The 18,280-nt window shown below is 39.9% G+C and overlaps 1 protein-coding gene across 1 annotated transcript; it reads left to right on the forward strand.

The window, feature by feature from the left end:
* Positions 1 to 3,538: 3,538 nt before the first annotated feature.
* Positions 3,539 to 17,381, forward strand: rorca (RAR-related orphan receptor C a). Its single transcript, XM_034710884.1, has 10 exons — positions 3,539 to 4,033; positions 9,769 to 9,854; positions 9,982 to 10,123; positions 10,275 to 10,715; positions 10,809 to 10,930; positions 11,569 to 11,701; positions 12,667 to 12,774; positions 12,918 to 13,028; positions 13,803 to 13,915; positions 14,034 to 17,381. Exons 1-10 carry the CDS (start codon positions 4,027 to 4,029, stop codon positions 14,193 to 14,195), a joined length of 1,425 nt encoding a protein of 474 aa, XP_034566775.1. The 5' UTR covers positions 3,539 to 4,026; the 3' UTR covers positions 14,196 to 17,381.
* The last annotated feature ends 899 nt before the right edge of the window (positions 17,382 to 18,280 follow it).

Below are 18,280 nucleotides of genomic sequence, written 5' to 3' on the forward strand. Positions count from 1 at the left end.
GGTTGAGTTCCTCATTACCAATATGGCTGCTGCCGTCGATTGGCTTCAAAACAGCGTTCAGGGACAGATATGCGCTCAATATGAAAAATTGTATCTTTCAGGCACTTTGATGGCAATGTAGACTTTCAGATGTGTCAGAAAAATCTGCCATCTAGTAATTGATTTGCTCTACTAGACAAATCAAACCTCCCTTCTGACAATTTTTTTATTCAGTCTTATTCAGATCAGACTAGTCACAATTATCTATCTAATATGTCTGTATGTTTTTGTCGTCAGTAGTTAAATGAATGAATGAATGAATGAATGAATGACAGTAGAAGACAAAGTCAAGTCCTTAACTGGCCTGTAGCTAAATGAATTAGACATTAACTCAGCTTACAAATCATGTAATTGGAGATCTCCCAGCTTGCAACACAAACAGTATCAGCAGTAATTGGGGTTGTGCGTACTTTCTAAATAAAGCACCAAACAGCCTGACAGTTCTTACTTAATCTTAGAAAAGAAAAATCTCTGTCCACTTACTAACTTACTCTGGAGATTTCTGCCAAATCACACAGTAGAAAACTGTAGAACATGCATGTGTATTGAAGAAAAAACACATGTCAAGTCATGAAATTCAATTTAGATTAAAAAGTGTTTTTCCCAAGCACAATTATATGAAATGTGGGCAACTTTGGAGGACATATGGTACGGTTAAAAGTTTCAGGAGAGCTGCTAGAAAGACATTGTGGAAGGATTATAAATTAGTCAAGTCAATTAGTTGTTTAAAAGGTGGGGAATAAATATTCTTCGACAAACCTTCATTCATCCCATTCAGATTTTAGCCAGACATTTTTCTGGGATATCCTTCAGGCTGTGGAGGAGCAGCAAATTATTATGACCAAGTGTGAGAAGAGAAAAAGGAAGTAGCCCCTTGTAGTTTGGCACACTGACCTATTGATGTGAACTTGGTGCAGGTGAAAGATGGGTACAAACCAGATTACAGACAAGCAGAGAGTCCGAGTGCAAGAGATTAGTGGGAATTTGAAAGGGGAGAAGGGAGGGGATTTAGCGGGATGAGGGAGAGGAGAGGACAGAGGATTATGGAAGGCAGAGCCTGGATCCCAAAATAATCCTCTCAGTATACTGGGCTTTATGCTCCATGGGGAAGAGGCCAGTTTGAGATATTAAATTGTCATTGCAATCATAGACTGTAGATTGAACATGCAGAAAACACTCAGGAAAGTGTGATTATCAACACCGCCGCCTCTGTTTCAAAGGGGGAGGTGTTTGGTTTAATCTTCGGTTTCTATCTCTGGCCACACATACACACACACTGTGCTTACTTAGCAACAGGCGCGCTCACTTCATCTGCCTTAATCTGGAAAGCTGGTTCAATGCTACGTGCCTCAATGTGAAGCTTTAACCCCGCCCTCTTTCCATGCTCCATGTTCTAATTTGGGTATTGCCATGGTTACATAAGATTCAGGGTCAGGAGGTCAGTGACGTTGCAGGCAAACACCGGATGGATGTGTGGCTGCTTCGTGGCGGCAGAGGGACAGGCTGAGGGAAATAATATAACCCGAGAAACATGGCAGATGAGGATCAGGAAGGAAACCATCAGACTGACAAAACCCACATAAATAGAAGGAAGTGGAAGTTTACAGCCAGAGAATTAAATAAAGCAATGCACTTGCAGCACTTTTCCCAACATTGTATTTATAGACTGTGCATCCAAAGAAAAGCAGTACAATGTTATTTCACATTCATTTAGTCATACATATTTTTGTTTGATTGCTGGGCAAGGCAGGATCCATAGAAATGTGTAGATGAAAGACTGTATGAAGAAATGTTAGCATGTAGCAACAATAGAGAGATGTAGAAACAGAATTCTTGCTACTGTAAAAGTTGTGTAAGAGTGCAAGCTTTGATTTTGTCGTGATTCCAGAAAAACACGCTGGAAGCGGAAAATGAGTGAAAGACCGGAGGAGACTCACCACGCATGCACACCAGAGAGACAAGAGAGGGAGGGGTGTGAATGCTCTGTGTTGCTCCACTAACCTACTTTCCATAATCTCTCTCTTCTCCTCATTTCATAACTGTGCTTAAGTTACGTGATACATTCGTCATCTCAACCACGCTTGCAAATCAATTATTTTCATCTGCACTGTCATTAATGCTTTTGGTTTCTGTGACAGAGGCTGTTGCCTGCATGCTCACTTTGTCTTTCAAAGGGCAACAATTCAAAGCAACAGGATTGCAATGTAGTTAACTAAAGATAGAATAAAAAAGCTTTACAGCAACGAAACATAAAGAAATAAATACAGAGATACATTACGTTAAGTACATGCATATTCATCCATCCATCAATCTTTTAATACATACAGTACATACATAAATACTTACATACATACATAAACACAATATAAAGTATAGTATCTAGAAAGGTCTGAATTTTTCTAAGCATTATTATAAAGTTGTTGTTAATTTAGTTTCTCAACATTCTTTATTTGGTTGAAGAGCTTAAAAAGAATTCTGGATGCGACTTGGATTATAAGATTTCAGGATATGGTAAACAAAACGCAGAACACTAAGTGTTCACATTTAATTCCTCTGCAGAGATTAAGAGTTTGTAAATCTAGTGATATGTGAAGAGTTCTGCTGAGGGAGAGGACATGGTTGCTTCTCTGTGCATGGACATGACTATTTAAATAAGACTGAATATACAGAAGTTATAATGAAAACAACTATTCACAAATGAAGGAAATCTATGATATATATCCAATCCAATCCAATCCACTTTATTTATATAGCACATTTAAAAAAAAACAATCAAGTTTGGTAAAGTGCTGCACAGTGAGGTAAAATGAGTTAAAACACACAGAACATAAAACGCTGTCAGAAAATAAAATTGAATAAAATAAATAAAACATTTTAAAAATAATTAATATGTATTGGATGAAGTGTGTAAATACTAGAAGGGAAACAGTGTTATTCTTTCATGGAATAAACATGGAAGGCCATATATCCTACTCTATAGTTGCAATGACTTATGTAACTCTCATGTCATAATAATATGTTACACAGTAGGTAGGACTACATGCTTTGTATGTGGCCACTTGTTGACATACATTTCAGAGCCCTGAAAAAACGCAATATCTGGCTTAAGGCTACGCCAAATAACATGTTAAGATGCATTATAATTAAGTTTAATAGTCGCCTTTTATTTGATCTGTATTTTGCCAGTATAACTCACCAGAGCGTAACAAAAAATAAAGGAAAACTTAAGCTGTGAGCTTTCTGTTTCTTCTAAATGTCATTATGTAAAGTGAGAAATATCTGAAGTCTGAAAGCTCAATCTTCATTTTACTTCTTCATCTTGTATACTTTTTTAAAATGTCCAGTAAGGGCTTTCATTGGGAATCTTCGAATGCTTTTTGATGACTAAATCTGACTTCAGACGTCTACGTTTCACGGAGGAGCAGTCGGGGAAAATCAAACACAGCCGCTCATTACTCTCCCCAAAAGAAGTACAATTACATAAAACTCGGGTCTTGTTATTGCATAGTTCCCACGCCGTTTGCCTGACAGTCTGAACTGACACACTGCCACACTTTCCCACGCACGCGAGTCCTCCTTAAAGCGCGCGGAGGGTGGCGCGCGCGCGTCAGCTCACGGGACACGAGGCGGGCGGACCGCGGGGTGAGGATCATGTGTAGTCCACGCGCCGAAACTGGGTTACAGCGAGCCGCAGTCAGAGCAGGGAAGAGCTACAGGACGAGGAGCTGCTTCTTTATTATCTCACAAGTGTGTTGTCACCACAAGACCTTTGAGACTGCGCAGAGCCGACTGACAGAAGCTTACTAAAAACCTAGCATTGCTTTTATCTAAGTTTAAGCAGAATATCCGTATGAGGATTTGCTGTTGTGACAATTCACAGCTGCTCCTTTTCGGAGCGAATACGTGCGCGTCGCTTTCAGTGTTTCTTTGCTTCATTTCCAACTGGAGTTGAATGACTTGAAGAGTTGTGAAGACACCACCGCCAACATGAGAGGTGAGTTTTGTATGAAGTTGTTTCATTTGTTCGAATTTCTGATCTACTGTGGTTTGTAAATAACTTTAGAGTTGCGCACAGCTTCGCGAGAGCACTGCTTTCAGGCTGAGTCCGAAGTGCGTAGTCTGCAGGAGCGCGCATGAACAAACGCCACACTGGACTATGGAGAAAATACAAACCTTTTTCTAAATATTATGCTTTGTATCTGTATATAGTGTTACCTCAAGACTCTAAAACGTTTTTTACATTATTTGAATGAGCATTAAGTATATTTTAAAAGAAACTGCCTAATTTATATTTGCACAAAAGGCAAGTTACATGCACAAGTGTGTTCAGTATTTCTGAAGGCGTATAAACTGTAATTATTTAGCACACTGTTTTATTTTTGCCTGTGGAAAGAGGAATGCATTGGGGCTGTGATACTTTATTCCACTGCTGAGCGACTCTGGTTATGTAAGAGAGTAGAGGGGGGAGGGAGAGGGAGTGAGCGGAGTGATTCAGAGCCTGTCAACCCGCGCCAACATCTACTTGCAGCGATTGTTTACGTTGAATTAAATCCTCATTTTCTCAGATTTGTCTTCATTTTCAACATGTTATAGGATATGTACACTCAAGTATCACTTATATGTGATTCAACCACCTTTACGGATGACACATGTTGAGTTGTGCGTCATTGCGCATGCTGTTTTTATGTGATTACAGGCACTGATGATTCGTTTGAGGTGTTTTAATTTGACAGGTAGTTAATGTGCAGTCAGTATGTTTTTGTTTTCACCGTCAGCAGTATGGCAGGGAGAGAGAGAGCGAGATGAGGTGCTCCATTGACCTAGTTCTGTCATTGAGGATTACAGCACTTGTGTGCGTGTGTGTGTGCGCGCTTGCCTGGGGGTGGGAGGGCATGGTTTGTCGTCATTACTGATGAGACATTGTTGATAATTTAAATCAGTTGGAAGGGCAGAATGCGCCTGTAGATATGATCAGCCCTGCCAGATGATTTTAAAGCACTATGCTAAGTGTAAGTGTATTTTATCACACTTTTATTCATCTTATTTTTTTCCCACAAAGCAGTCATGAACATATTTAGATTTTTTGTATGTTGTTGTTTTTTCCAAGTCTGAACAGCAGAAAATGTGTTTTTGTTGTTTTGTTGTTTTGTTGTCAGAGCCATGCACCGCTGTGACAAGCAGGATATGGGCACAGTAAGCCAACACGTAACCATGAAACACAGCAGGGTTCAGTTAAGCTCAGTTTCCTCTGCCAGCTAAGGTTACTTACATCAGAACAAGTGTGTTTCATGCCAGATAAACACGACTTATCTGTACGTTTTTCTCAAGGAAGAAAAACAGCAACACGCAAATCATTTAAAATGTCATGGACAGATTTCAGACAACACCTTTTATAGGAAATACACATTTGAAAACCAGAGTGTAAATTCCCCACTGAATTTGTAATCATCCTGAGTCATCTTAATACATAACAAGTGCCAAACCTGTTGCACTTTTTCATCAGAGTTATTCTCGTCACCTGTTTCACAAACAGGTTAGACAGGTGAGATGCAACATGATCTAATAAACAAACTTTATTAAAACACCCTTAGATTTTATTCCTCAGTGTGCAGAGCTGAGGCCTCATAAGACTGCTGGAGCTCGGTTAGTCTGGGATCAAAGGTACAGCAGCAGTAAAGAGGGAAGGCTGCTCTCTTTGCTTCCCAAGGCCAATGCTGTGCTCAGACTCTATCTGAGGATTTTGCAGCCTCTGGGAAGTTCACAGCGAGCTACAGTATGTGTCAAGGTGCCCTTTCTCTCTGACAACTGCACGCTAAGATTCCATTCCTCTTATCTACAGCGTCAACTCTTCCTTGCCTGTGTGTTAATACAAAAGATGAATGTCAAATTGTCAGCATGGATCTGTGCCCTTTTGGGTCCCTTGAGTACTTCACAATGACAACATAAAAATCATATCTCTCTTTAGGCTTTGTATCTAAAGGCTAAGTCCTTTTTGATAGGCTTGTATCTGTTGCCAAAGTATGCACAACTAAATACATGGACTGAACGAGATTTTAATTCAAGGTTACTGTGATTGCTGCGGCATACTCCAAAATTTGTTCCTGTGGTCTGGAGGAGCATTCGAAATGACTGTTTTGCTGTGAACTGAATTCCTAAGTCTGGATTTGCTTGTGCTGCAGAGGCCCACTTGGGTTCTGGCTGAGTGCTGCATACACAGCATGATGAAGTAAAAGCACTTCATCTCCTCTAATCAATGGTGAGAGATTACTGAGGCACCGGGTGTGAATCCTGGTTTCTTGGAAGCGGTGTAATAGCACTGTTGTTCTGCGTGCAAATACAGACAAAGCGGCGTTTCCAAATAGTTTGTGGTTAAAGATCCATCATTTTATTAAAATAATTAAGATTTTATTAGCTAAAGCTTTCCTACTTACACTTTTTTAGTGAAAATAGGAAGAATATACATTTGTTTTCCTCCACACTAGCAGGAAAGTGTTGTTCCAACATGTGCATATACTACATTAAGTTAATTGTAACTCAGAGCAATTAAAAATGTAGAGTTTCAGCAATAAGGAGAGGGAATATCTCAAAAATTAGAAAATATTTACAATTTATGTATCCATGTGTGTCTTTTTGCAGCTTTACATCATTACATTGTGTGTTTCCAATTATAGGTTGTACTTGTTATCCCTTCTTCCATTAACTGAAAAATGTCTCACTCCGATTTCTCACATTTCTAAATAATACACTCTACCACTCAAAATGCACTTCAGCTATAGCTCCAGTTGATTGCGATGCATGATGGAGGCCTCTTACCTCACATTGCACTAACATTGCATCTGCTGAGTAATTGCCTACACTTGCATTGCATTTTTAAAGAGCATGAGGTGAGTGTCAGACCATATTACACCATCTGTGTATTCTAGGTTGGGGGCGAAGAAGAGAGAAAAAAAAGCAGTCTGTGCTGTTCACATAGAGGAGAGGTGTAGAGAAAGAAGATGTCTAAGTGCTGTAGATGAAGAGAAAGAATGACAGGACAAATCTGGATATTTATCAAATTAATGGCCAACCCTGACTGTGTTAAGCCTTTCAGTTGTTAACTCCACCGTAAGGTAGAAGCCCCTTTATATGTAGGTTAAGTATACAGTATGTGAGGTAAAAGTAAAGTGCAGGGTAAATAGGACCTTGGACTGTGTTTGATTAGCTGGGACGAGAGGGCAAAGTCCCCCTTGATGAGGATTTACTGTGGCGCTGGGAAAAGTGCTGACCACCAGGGACTGACACACTGACTGAGTGACACACAGAGGACTTGAAGTTATCACACAAGTTAGAAAAAAATATTGTAATACTTCTTATGATAATATATTTCAACAGTTCCTTTAGAGGTACCACTTTTTTCAGTCTTTTTGTAGACGTTTAAGCTCCATGTCTGCTTCAAAGCTAGTATTCACCTAGCCTAGCTGAGTTATATAATAATAGTTATGATAGCAGTCTAATTATGTTGTCATTGTTTTTTTTGTGTGTTTCTGTTAGGGCATTTTACTTAGAAAAGAGACTCACTGGAAAGCTGTAAATACAGGTGTACTTTCTCCTGTCCATGTGATTTAAGATGCTGTTGGTGAGGCCCAGCAGCAAAACAACATACCAAAACTGAATAGATTTTTTTTTCTATCTGAGACCACTCTGATAATACTCACTCGAGCATAGAAGTGTAGACTTCTGTGCAAATAAATATTGTGCAACATTTATTACTCAGTAGATAAGAAGAGCCAAAGGAATCTCTGGGCAGCACATTGCAGCCGAGTATAAATAGAGTTATGGTGAAGCACATATGCAGCTGAAATTTCACTCAAATACTTGACATGCTACAACAAGTTGAGCACTAGGCTACTATTAGCCACGTCTGTTCCCTCTGCTGCAGTTTACAGTACTGAATGTTTCTGAAAGGGTTTCCAGATGTTGCACAAGTTGTAAAATCTCCAGTGGAGCCGTTTGGCCCTGCCAGTTTCGACTCCATCTTACAGTAATCAAACCATACATTGTTTCCCTTCCAAAACAAAAAGAAGGGTTCCACCTTCCCTTTGATTAAGCCAAATTTGGTTCCACCTTAAAAAACAAAACAAACAAAAAACAGGCAAGGGACTATAGGTTTAGTTCCTTCCTTGTGTGACTGGCACCTCAAGCGCCACCCCTTTGCTGAATGGGAAACTGTGTCAGTGGAGCAGCTCTTGCTCTCTTGGCCTGACTGTGCTGCTCAGCTGACTGGCAGGTGAGGCAGCAAGTCAGAGACAAAGCCGCCCACTCAGCGGCCAATGGGAGCGCAAGGGAGTGAGGGAGGATCGTCACACTGTTGCCTAGACAACCACCTTTGAATGAGTGTGTTCATGGAATGCGGCCAGACGGCGGTTATATAACAAGCCGACGGGCGGGGTGGAGGCTCTGGAGGGGGAGCGATAAAGGGAGCAATGGAGAAAGGGATTTTTTTTTCCACTGCCCTTTATTTATTTATATCCCTCAGTTGTGTTGCGTTGGCCAGCAGGAATTCTCCCAAAACTAAAACACTCAACGTGTCACCTGCTCTGCACAGACAGTCTTTGTAGAAGGAAGGTGATGAAGTACTTTAAGGGAAATGTCAGACACTGCCCACTTTGCTTTGCCTCGGTGTGTGACGCATGTCAGTCCCCCCACAGAGTGACTCATGTGATTGGTTAGTTGTAAGTGCTTTCTAAAAGAGCCTTTGCAAAAGAGCAGTTTTCTGAAGGGCCTTGATTGCCAGTTGAAGCCATCGCTGCGGTGCGCAGGTTACCTAATAACACCCTGTATGACTTAACAAAAGTGGTTTAGGGAATGTTTGGCGCACCCTGCAGCCTGAGCCAAATCAAATCTTGCACACAATCGACACAGTAACAGGCAGCCGTTTCATGGAAAACAAGCACAACAGTATGCCTTTGAATGCCTGCTGACATTTTGTTCATCCTGGAGAAGGAGAGGCAGAGAGAGTTAGAGAAGTGAAACTTTATAACCCCGGGCCTCAGCTAATGCAATTGACCTGCTATTCTGGGCTTGAGGAGGCCCAGCTACTTAGATAAACAACATAATGAAAAGAACAGACTGTTCCTGGGTAAGACGGCTCAGGCTTCCACAATGAAAACAAGGTGTATACAGTTCGCTGTGTCACTCACAGGATCCACTGTGTTTTTGACACTTTGTTGTGTCTTCTCAATCCTAAAGAGTTATCACATCTTCAGCATGATAAGTTACGTTTCAAACCTTGGTGTGAACAGATAACAGATTGCAATGTCATGGAAACCTTAATTTCTTGTGAGTGACTTTCAGCTTAAGCAGGAAATGTTGCATGCATGGCAGGGACTGTTTTGATCTGTTTTAGACTACCCACTTAATTTGATATCACAAAGGTGTGTTATTGACAATATTTGCAGTGAGCCTTAAAAGCAAATGTCAAAAGTTCCTAGAAGCCTGTATTTGCAATCCTACTGGATTGTTGCCAGATGTATGTTTGCATGTTACATAGCTGAGGGCTGGGTTTTCTATATATGCTTATGCAGATGGAAATTGTGTAACAGATGAAATGGTTAAAGCCTCAAAGTCATCAGTCTCAATGTCAGAAATAAAGACAATCTCCCAGGTTTCTAACTACATGCACTTACATTTACATCTAATGCAGCTTTTCTTCTATTTAACTCATCTTTCTTCTTTTATCTCTCGTTGCAGCTCAAATAGAAGTTATTCCCTGTAAAATCTGTGGGGACAAATCATCAGGGATTCATTATGGTGTCATCACCTGTGAAGGGTGCAAGGTGAGCTACCTTCCATTTCCCTCACAAATGTTTAGTGAAAGGTCTTTGTGATGTTTACCTACAAACATGTAAATGGTCATATTTTGGAACAGCGACTCACATTGTGTGTTTGCCTCTGTCTCTGCAGGGTTTCTTTCGCCGCAGCCAGCAGAATAACGCTATGTACTCCTGCTCACGACAAAGGAACTGTCTTATTGACCGGACCAACCGCAACCGCTGTCAACACTGCAGGCTGCAGAAGTGTCTCGCTCTGGGCATGAGCCGTGATGGTGAGTTCAGCCACTCAATCTATGTTTAATTAACTCCAAGTTTCCACCTCCCATTTTTTTCTTATCACATTGAATAGGTAATTTAATCCTTGCTTGGCCGAGACTATACCTTCTTTAATGTTTAATTTTTGTCTTAATTCTCCTGTTGCAGCGGTCAAGTTTGGCCGAATGTCCAAAAAGCAGCGTGACAGCTTGTACGCAGAAGTCCAGAAGCACCAACAGTCCCTGGAGTGCGCGGGGGCCGGTACCCAGAAGGACAACAGTGACATGGTCGACCTCGGCCGCACCTACAGAAGAGGCTCCAGCACAGCGCTCAGTGATCTCGATGACATCACCACGCTGCCAGAAGGACTCCTTTTCGACCTTCCGCTGACCCCAGAGGACGCTGGAGGAGAGTACTGCAGCCTGGACATGCTGGGTGGCAGCGCAGGCAGCGGCTCATCCTCTCAGAGTTCACCAGAACAGACCAACTTGGACTTTGTAGATGGCAGCCACAGCATCAAGCATGAATACCAGTTGTTGCATGACTCTGGACTCTTCTCTCATGCTATCTTCAACCCACTGCCTGAAGGCTGCTCACTGCTTGAAATAGGTATAGATCACAAGTCTTTCTCTAAAATATCACAAGCCAGTGTGCAACCTGTAAAGAAGGAGAAAAACTCAATCAATCTTTCCCTTTTTCCAGAGCGCATAACCCAGAACGTGGTGAAGTCCCATATTGAGACGAGCCAGTACAGCACAGAGGAGCTGAAGAGAATGGCATGGACCTTGTATAGCCCAGAAGAGACACGCTCACACCAGACCAAGGTACATGTGAAACAAGTGTAACGCAAATAAACTGCCTTGTATACTACTCTGTACAGCTTAAAACTATGAACAGTTAACTCAGGAAGTCACACAGGAAGAAAGTTTCTTTCATATCACTTTGATTTGACACCTCACCCAAGGACATTCTGCTTTACACGGTTCAAAAGAAATGTTTGCCTGGTTCCATAATCAATAGGTAAACTCTTAAGAGAGAAAAACTTGCCTTAAACAAATACAGGTTTCTGTTTCTTATCGTTAAAGCTCCTGTGAGGAGTTTTTAGCTTAACCCTTTTAGTTTTTAGTTTTTGAAACAGGTTGAAATTGATATTGATGCAATGATACAATCCAAAAAGCAAAAAAATAATTGTACAGTGATTAACTACACACTGAAGGAATAGACTGTTTTTTTTACTTTTCCACAACAAAGTGATATTTTTGACTGTTAAAAAATACTTTTATTTAAGACCTTCTTTATTGTGTTGATTTTGGAGGGATCTAAAAGTTCATCATGGGAGAATTGATTTTCACACCAGGGTTTTTTAATACAAACAGGAAATCTTTCATTGAAATCACACAACCAAGTGTCAAATGTTGCAATTCTCATCAAAGCCTCCTTGTCTGTTGTTTTTTTCTCACAGTCAGCTGAGGTGATGTGGCAACAATGTGCCATTCACATCACCAACGCAATCCAGTATGTGGTAGAGTTTGCCAAGCGCATCTCTGGCTTCATGGATCTCTGTCAAAACGATCAGATTATCCTCCTCAAAGCAGGTCAGTACATGACACGGGTACACACACACACACACTGCAATCCTAAATCAGTTGTTCGCACTGTGTTATGCCACGTAACAGGTCAGGAGTTTTTTTTTGGTTTTTTTTACAACAGATGTGCCTCCAGCAAAGCAACTGCTGTGTGATGTTTATTACTTACTTATTACTTAGCGAACGTTCATGTGTGACAAAGATAATTGTTGTCATATGAACAGTATATGACCCTCATATGGTTGCTGACTCCACAGAAAAATCATATGACCTGAAAAACCGCACAGTTGTTCTGCTTCTATAGAAAGGCTGGCCTGATTTTACAACACTGTTCCCTCAGGGCTACGTTATGTGGTCAACATACTGTAAAGTGTCAGAACTTATAGATAGCAGAAGCCTAAGTGTGATCTGCATCTTCATATATTTGAAAATGATGTATGGTTTGTCAGTGACAACCAAAACCGAAAGTGAAAAAGTAGATTTATGGCTTTGAATGGCACCCAAGGTGTTTTTTCTTCCTCAGTTAAAGGGCATGTTCACAAATGTTTGACACGAAGCATTTAATTAGACTAATTAAATGTGAATAAGGTTTGAGAAATGTCCACACCCTTACCTAATATCTAAAGTATGCCAAACAATCAACATTCGGGAAGGTTACATGTTTGTGGTGGTAGGCTAAGAAGACAACATAAAACAGTAACACATTCTTACAAGTGCCATCCCTGTTAACGTAACACAATCAAAACCAGAACAACACACCATCACCCTTAAAAATACAATAGCACCTTCAAAAGAAAGCTGCGCAGATACATATGCAAATATTTTCTTTTAACAGTAAGATATAATAATGTGTACTGTCTGCCTGGATCACAGTCCATTATTTTCGTATCAGAGATAAAACATTTGACCATAATGTTTTTGGATATTTACGTTACACTTTTTCAATGTGTTTTTTTATTCTTGTGTGTCTTCAGGCTGCATGGATGTCCTTCTGATCCGTATGTGTCGGGCCTATAACCCCATCAACAACACTTTGCTCTTTGATGGGAAGTTTGCTATCGCTCAGCTGTTCAAAGCTCTCGGTGAGTCAATCATTCCAATCTCTCTCTTTCACGAAACCTGATAAAGAAAGATCAAGGGATTTCTAGGTCTATTTTTCTTGTTTTCTTCTGTATTGAGATCATCACAGTCATCCATTTATTGTTATTTTTCTCTCTCCACCCAGGCTGTGACGACCTTGTGAATGCAGTTTTCGATCTAGCCAAAAGCCTAAGCCGTATACAGATGTCAGAGGAGGAGATGGCTCTCTTCAGTGCTGCAGTGCTGCTCTCACCAGGTGAGATAATCTTTCTCCAAACAGAGATTTAGGAAACTTTTTTGTTTCATAATTTTAACCTGTTGAACTGTGCTACATTATTCACATTTTATAATCCATTCATTTGTATCCATCTATACTGAATACTTAAAGAGGACAGTTTTAGAGAATAACGATAGTCTATATTTTGTTCTTTAAAATTCACTTCAGATTTTACAAAACAGAGGACATGTATTCTGATGTTACTGCACTTCAGATTTGCATGTTGCCAGTAGCAAAATTATAACACACCCATATCAGCATTGCTGCACCCATTTTGACAGAATAGTGATGGTACGCCTGGGTCATGATAACGCCTTGGTACCAATGTAAAACCTAGTAGTGGATCATACCCCTGCTTTTGCATATTGTAGTGCAATAGAAGTACTGTTTGCATTATTTACTCAACTGATAGTCACAAAGCACAGTTGCTGCTTTGCACCCGGGCATTGATTGCGTTTTATTGCAGTAGAGTATGAAAATGAGCTTACACAACCAAGGACCGGTTAATTGGCAGCCTTTTTTAAAATAGCACAAAGAAGGATAGTAAATCTCGAACCAGAACAAGTTATGAAAATACTTCCGCCCACTTATGAAGCCAGTGACTAGTTTGAAATGCTAATGTTTGATGATAAGACACATAATGCTCAGTCCAGCTGTGTTCTGCTTGGAACAGTGTAAACTTACCATTAGAGTTTTAACATGACACCACTAACAACATTAATGGAAACATCTTGTCACTTTAATTTCTCTCAGACCGACCCTGGCTTACAGATGTTCAGAAGATCCAGAAGTTGCAGGAGAAAGTCTACGTGGCTCTGCAGCGCTGTCTACAGAAAGATGGAGCGTCTGAAGAGAAGCTAGCAAAGGTAAAAGAAAATTTCTGTGCTTATTTAATGACATGTAAAATGGTTATTTTCTTTGGCCATGTGTTGATTATTTACATTCATTAAACTTTTCCTGCTCTTCTGTCACCCCCCCCTCTAGATGGTGTCCAAGCTCCCCATAATGAAGTCCATCTGCAATCTTCACATCGACAAACTGGAGTTTTTCCGCCTGGTTCACCCCGAGACAGCGTACACCTTTCCTCCTCTGTACAGAGAAGTTTTTGGAAGTGAAATCACCTTCCCAGACTCCACAGAGGGCTAAAACTGTTGAGCTAATTAGTGTGATTTGAATAGTGACACTGAGGTGTAGGGAGGTGGAGGCAGAAATGTGGCAACCAGCTGAGACAAAACCAACCAGCAGCTCAATGACAATCCTGCACGCTACACTTTAGGACACACTCCTCTCACCTCCTGCCCTGCAAGCTAGTTCATTCAGCTTCAACGTAACATCACAGGAACTGCTGCTGGCTACTCAGTGCATGTTACCTCTTTTTAACAGAAATTACTCGAGTAGCCTGCATAATTTTTATTCTCAAAAAATATTTTTCTACGAGGAGACATTAACCTCTCATTAAGTTGAATTCCTTTCTTTTATAAATTTGACACCGTTCTCACAGTTCCTGTAAGCTATTGTTGAATGTAACCCTTTTTCCTTTAACCGCTCAGCGCAGCCCTAGGCTTGTTATAGAATGTACATACTTTAAATCCTCAGCCACGTTGTGGAGATTTGCAGTAATGATGCCTGTTTCAGTTGTCAGTCTTGTAACACTTTCTTGTTTCATTCAGTCTCTTTGGTAGCGCCCATATTTTGCAGTTTTGTAATGAATGAACAAACTGTGTAAAGGGACCATGATCAAACTCTCAAACAGACAGGGTTTTCAAACTATGTGAATCATGTGGGAAACACCCCTGAGTGTCTGCCACCATGCACCTACAAACTCTTGCACACAGTGCACAAAATATGGCACTTATCCTGATCTTTGTCGGTTTTTCTACTGGCACACCCTCGCACACCGATGTAGGTGGGCTCTTTATTTTTCTAATGCAATCAGTGACCTCAGTCCTTCTTCCCTCTCCCTTTACAAATGCCACTTAAAGAGTGGAAGCAGGAGTATTCTCAGAAGTTCCTGTCCTATGTATACAGTATAAAAAAAACATATATTATGTCAGATGAGAACAGTCGTGAATTCATTCTGAGTTAGGGGGAGAGAAATGTTTTGCTTGTGCTCAGGTCTCTTTAACAGACACTGCCTGCCCAAACTTTGGGACTATGGGATTGGAAGATTGTATTTAGGGGGGGGGAATAGCAGATAATTAGCACTTATATTCATAATAGAATCCAAAATGAACTCTTAGCACAATATTTTACGGGTTTGCACTTAAACTGCCATCTAAGAAACATATTTCAATCCAGTCATAAAGGCTATATGCACCTTCTCACTGTAAATCAGCTGCATAACCAAGGTGCTTGTAGGCAAGCTGACCCCTATTGGGTAACAGTACTTATGTGCACCTCAGCCCCCTCCACAGAATAGTGCCATTGCCCAAACCATCCAGCAGCTTCTCAACCAACAATTACAATTGACTTTTGAAGTAAAACAAGAGATACACAGAAATGTTAAGGTTGAAACTTTAACACCTATGTTGTTGGATGAGGGGCAAAGAATACAGAGTGGACAGGTGGGTGCCGGTGTTGTTTAAGCTCCTTAGACATCAGTTAGAGGGGATTTACTGTCTGCGCCAACTCTCACTGCTTCAGGGTCAAGCAGGCTGTGCTGCCACAGGCGGCCTTGGTGTTCTGATTGGAGTGTTAAATCCTCTGTTCCTTTCCCCCTGCTCCCTTACTACCTCACCCTCTTCAAACACTACACGGCACAGCAAAATGTTGACAGAGCCAACAGCTACCCCCCTGAGTTAGTGTTTATGCATCCATGCTGGAGAGTTTCTTAAAAAACAATTATTGGTAATATTTGAAGGCCAGTGATAACATTCAAATATACATGATTATGATGACTAAAGCATGCTTAGCTGCTGGATCTAACTTTACTACTTTTCCTTCTAGACTGCTTTTCTGTCACTCGAGAGCAGTCCATACCTTGAGGTCCTGAATGACCTACTTAGATACAGATCTTTGTAAAGTGAGGTCTCTGGAGACACATGAGGGCAAGAGGGTGTGTCCAGATGAAACCTTTCTCTTCGAAGTAAGGGGAAATATTGGATTTCTGCCTCAAACAAAATTATTTTTTGCTGTTATCTGAGAGGAGAAAAAAGAAAAGAAAACATTGCTTTTTCATTTTAAGACAATCACATGGCTTATGTTTGATGTATATGTCTATTTAATATGTCAGCCAGGTTTGCACTGCTGGAACGGTGCTGTTTGCCATACAATATATTATCTCACATAGTATGAAGGGTTATTACCCTTTATTGGGTACGCAAGACAGTGGCATGATGGGATTGTGCAATAATGTCTTTCCCATTGTTCTCAGTATGTTGGGCCTTTGTTGCCATGTATTACAGATAATATTTCACAAGCACTCCAGCACAGTTCACCTCGCAGCACAACTGATGATTTAATTGAAAGTATAATGTACCAAATAAACAGCCAACCACTACACAGGTCAGCAATCAGCTGACACAGCCAGATGACTTTTGGAGATTGTAACAAAGTGCAATACTTTGTGTGTTGAGTCCTCGAATGTTAGACACGCTGATTTGGAAAGAATCAGCTTTGTTTAAAGTTTTTGCTGGTCTAAAGCTGTCCAGGGGGCAGCGCTGAAGATCTGCACAAACATTTCCGTCTAGAGTTACTCAGGGAGATAGCTGGGCTCTCTGTCCTATAGTGTCTGCAGTTAGTCTAGCTAGCAAGACACCTTGCACCAACATAGAAGACCTTAAAACCTTGATCACTGTGTACAGTTCATGTTCTTGTGAATGTTTGATTTCAGAAGTATCAAAGATTTTACCCCTGTCTAATATCATTATTTCAAAACTTTATGGAGTTTGAGTCATAGATTAAAATAGGATATTAAAAAAGTAAGTTTAGTTAAATAAATTTAAAAGATGGATTATAATCTCTGAATCTTGTGTTGGTTTTGTTGTGATCTTTTGTTTCTTAATTTTTATCCTTCTATGTACTGTTTATTTTCTCATCAGTTTAGTGTCCTTTTTGTCTTGGAGAGATGTAATTCTATTTTTTTAAAGAGCGTTTTTAACAATGTCTCCCTAAAAGTTTCTCTTTTGTCATGATCCTTCTGTTTTATGATATGTTCAAGCTATTTTAAGATTATTATTAATGAATCAATATAGATTTTAATAAAAAATAATTTATGATATGTTATGGATATAAAGCCCGAGAGGTTTTAACACTGTACGGTGTTATTGCACAATGGTGATACAATATGTGGATTTAAGAATGTAATAAAAGTTCTTTTTACAGTTAAAAGTATCTTTTTGTGTCTTGTATTCTTTTTCCTATTCCAACCAAAATGACACACACACACACACACAAATTAACTTGTTTCTTATACATTTTCCAAAATAAATAATACATTCCTATAAAAAAGTAGTTACCTTTATATGATCTTTGCTGGTTTAGTTGAATTCCATGACAATTCCCATCTGGTTAGATGTCATCCAGTATAATTGGGAAAAACGTATCTGCAGTTTGAGGGAAATTTGACACCCAAAGAAAAAGATGACTTTTAAAACAACAAGTTTGTGTGCTTTATATATGAAGACATTAAGATTAGTACAGTTGTCATGTGTTTCTACACAGGTAGCCTTTTCTTTAAAAAAAAATATTGATGCCAATAGCAATAAAGTTATACCTTTAACAGCACTTTACTGACCAGGGGCCCTGTGTTAAAATCCATCAGAAGCTCCAGGCTTGCTGTTTGTATAGTAATTTTTGCTGTTTGATTGAAATTTGTTTCAGGATATGAACCATAAAAAGCAATATAAACTGTCATAAAATGAGCTTTAAGTTTGCTCAGATTCATTACCTGGTCTACAGGCCTAATCCTCATGAGGCTGCCTATATTAGAATAGAGTTACATAACCATTGTAGAAAAAAATATGGACAATACATCCAAACAGGGAAAAACTGTACTGAGCATGGGGGGAATTTTCCGACTGAATAAACACTAAAATTAAAAGTATTACACAATTATCAAAACCTTACACTGAAGGAGCAAAACATCAGCCCAGATCTGCACCACTGTAAGCACAAGGTCAGCCTCACACTTCTTTTAAAACAATACACATGGTGATTTACAAAACAGTAAACACACTTGTATACATTAGACACAGAAGTGTATCATAATGTCACTTCCTTCAATTCCAAAG

Source organism: Notolabrus celidotus, chromosome 2, assembly GCF_009762535.1.
Source record: "Notolabrus celidotus isolate fNotCel1 chromosome 2, fNotCel1.pri, whole genome shotgun sequence".
In the NCBI taxonomy this organism is placed as follows: domain Eukaryota; kingdom Metazoa; phylum Chordata; class Actinopteri; order Labriformes; family Labridae; genus Notolabrus; species Notolabrus celidotus.

What these genes read in the sequence shown, in the direction of transcription:
- rorca (XM_034710884.1), top strand. An exon ending in TCTGGGCATGAGCCGTGATG is followed by an intron (nt 10,124 to 10,274) that starts GTGAGTTCAGCC and finishes CTCCTGTTGCAG; the next exon opens with CGGTCAAGTTTGGCCGAATG. An exon ending in TGCAGTGCTGCTCTCACCAG is followed by an intron (nt 13,029 to 13,802) that starts GTGAGATAATCT and finishes AATTTCTCTCAG; the next exon opens with ACCGACCCTGGCTTACAGAT.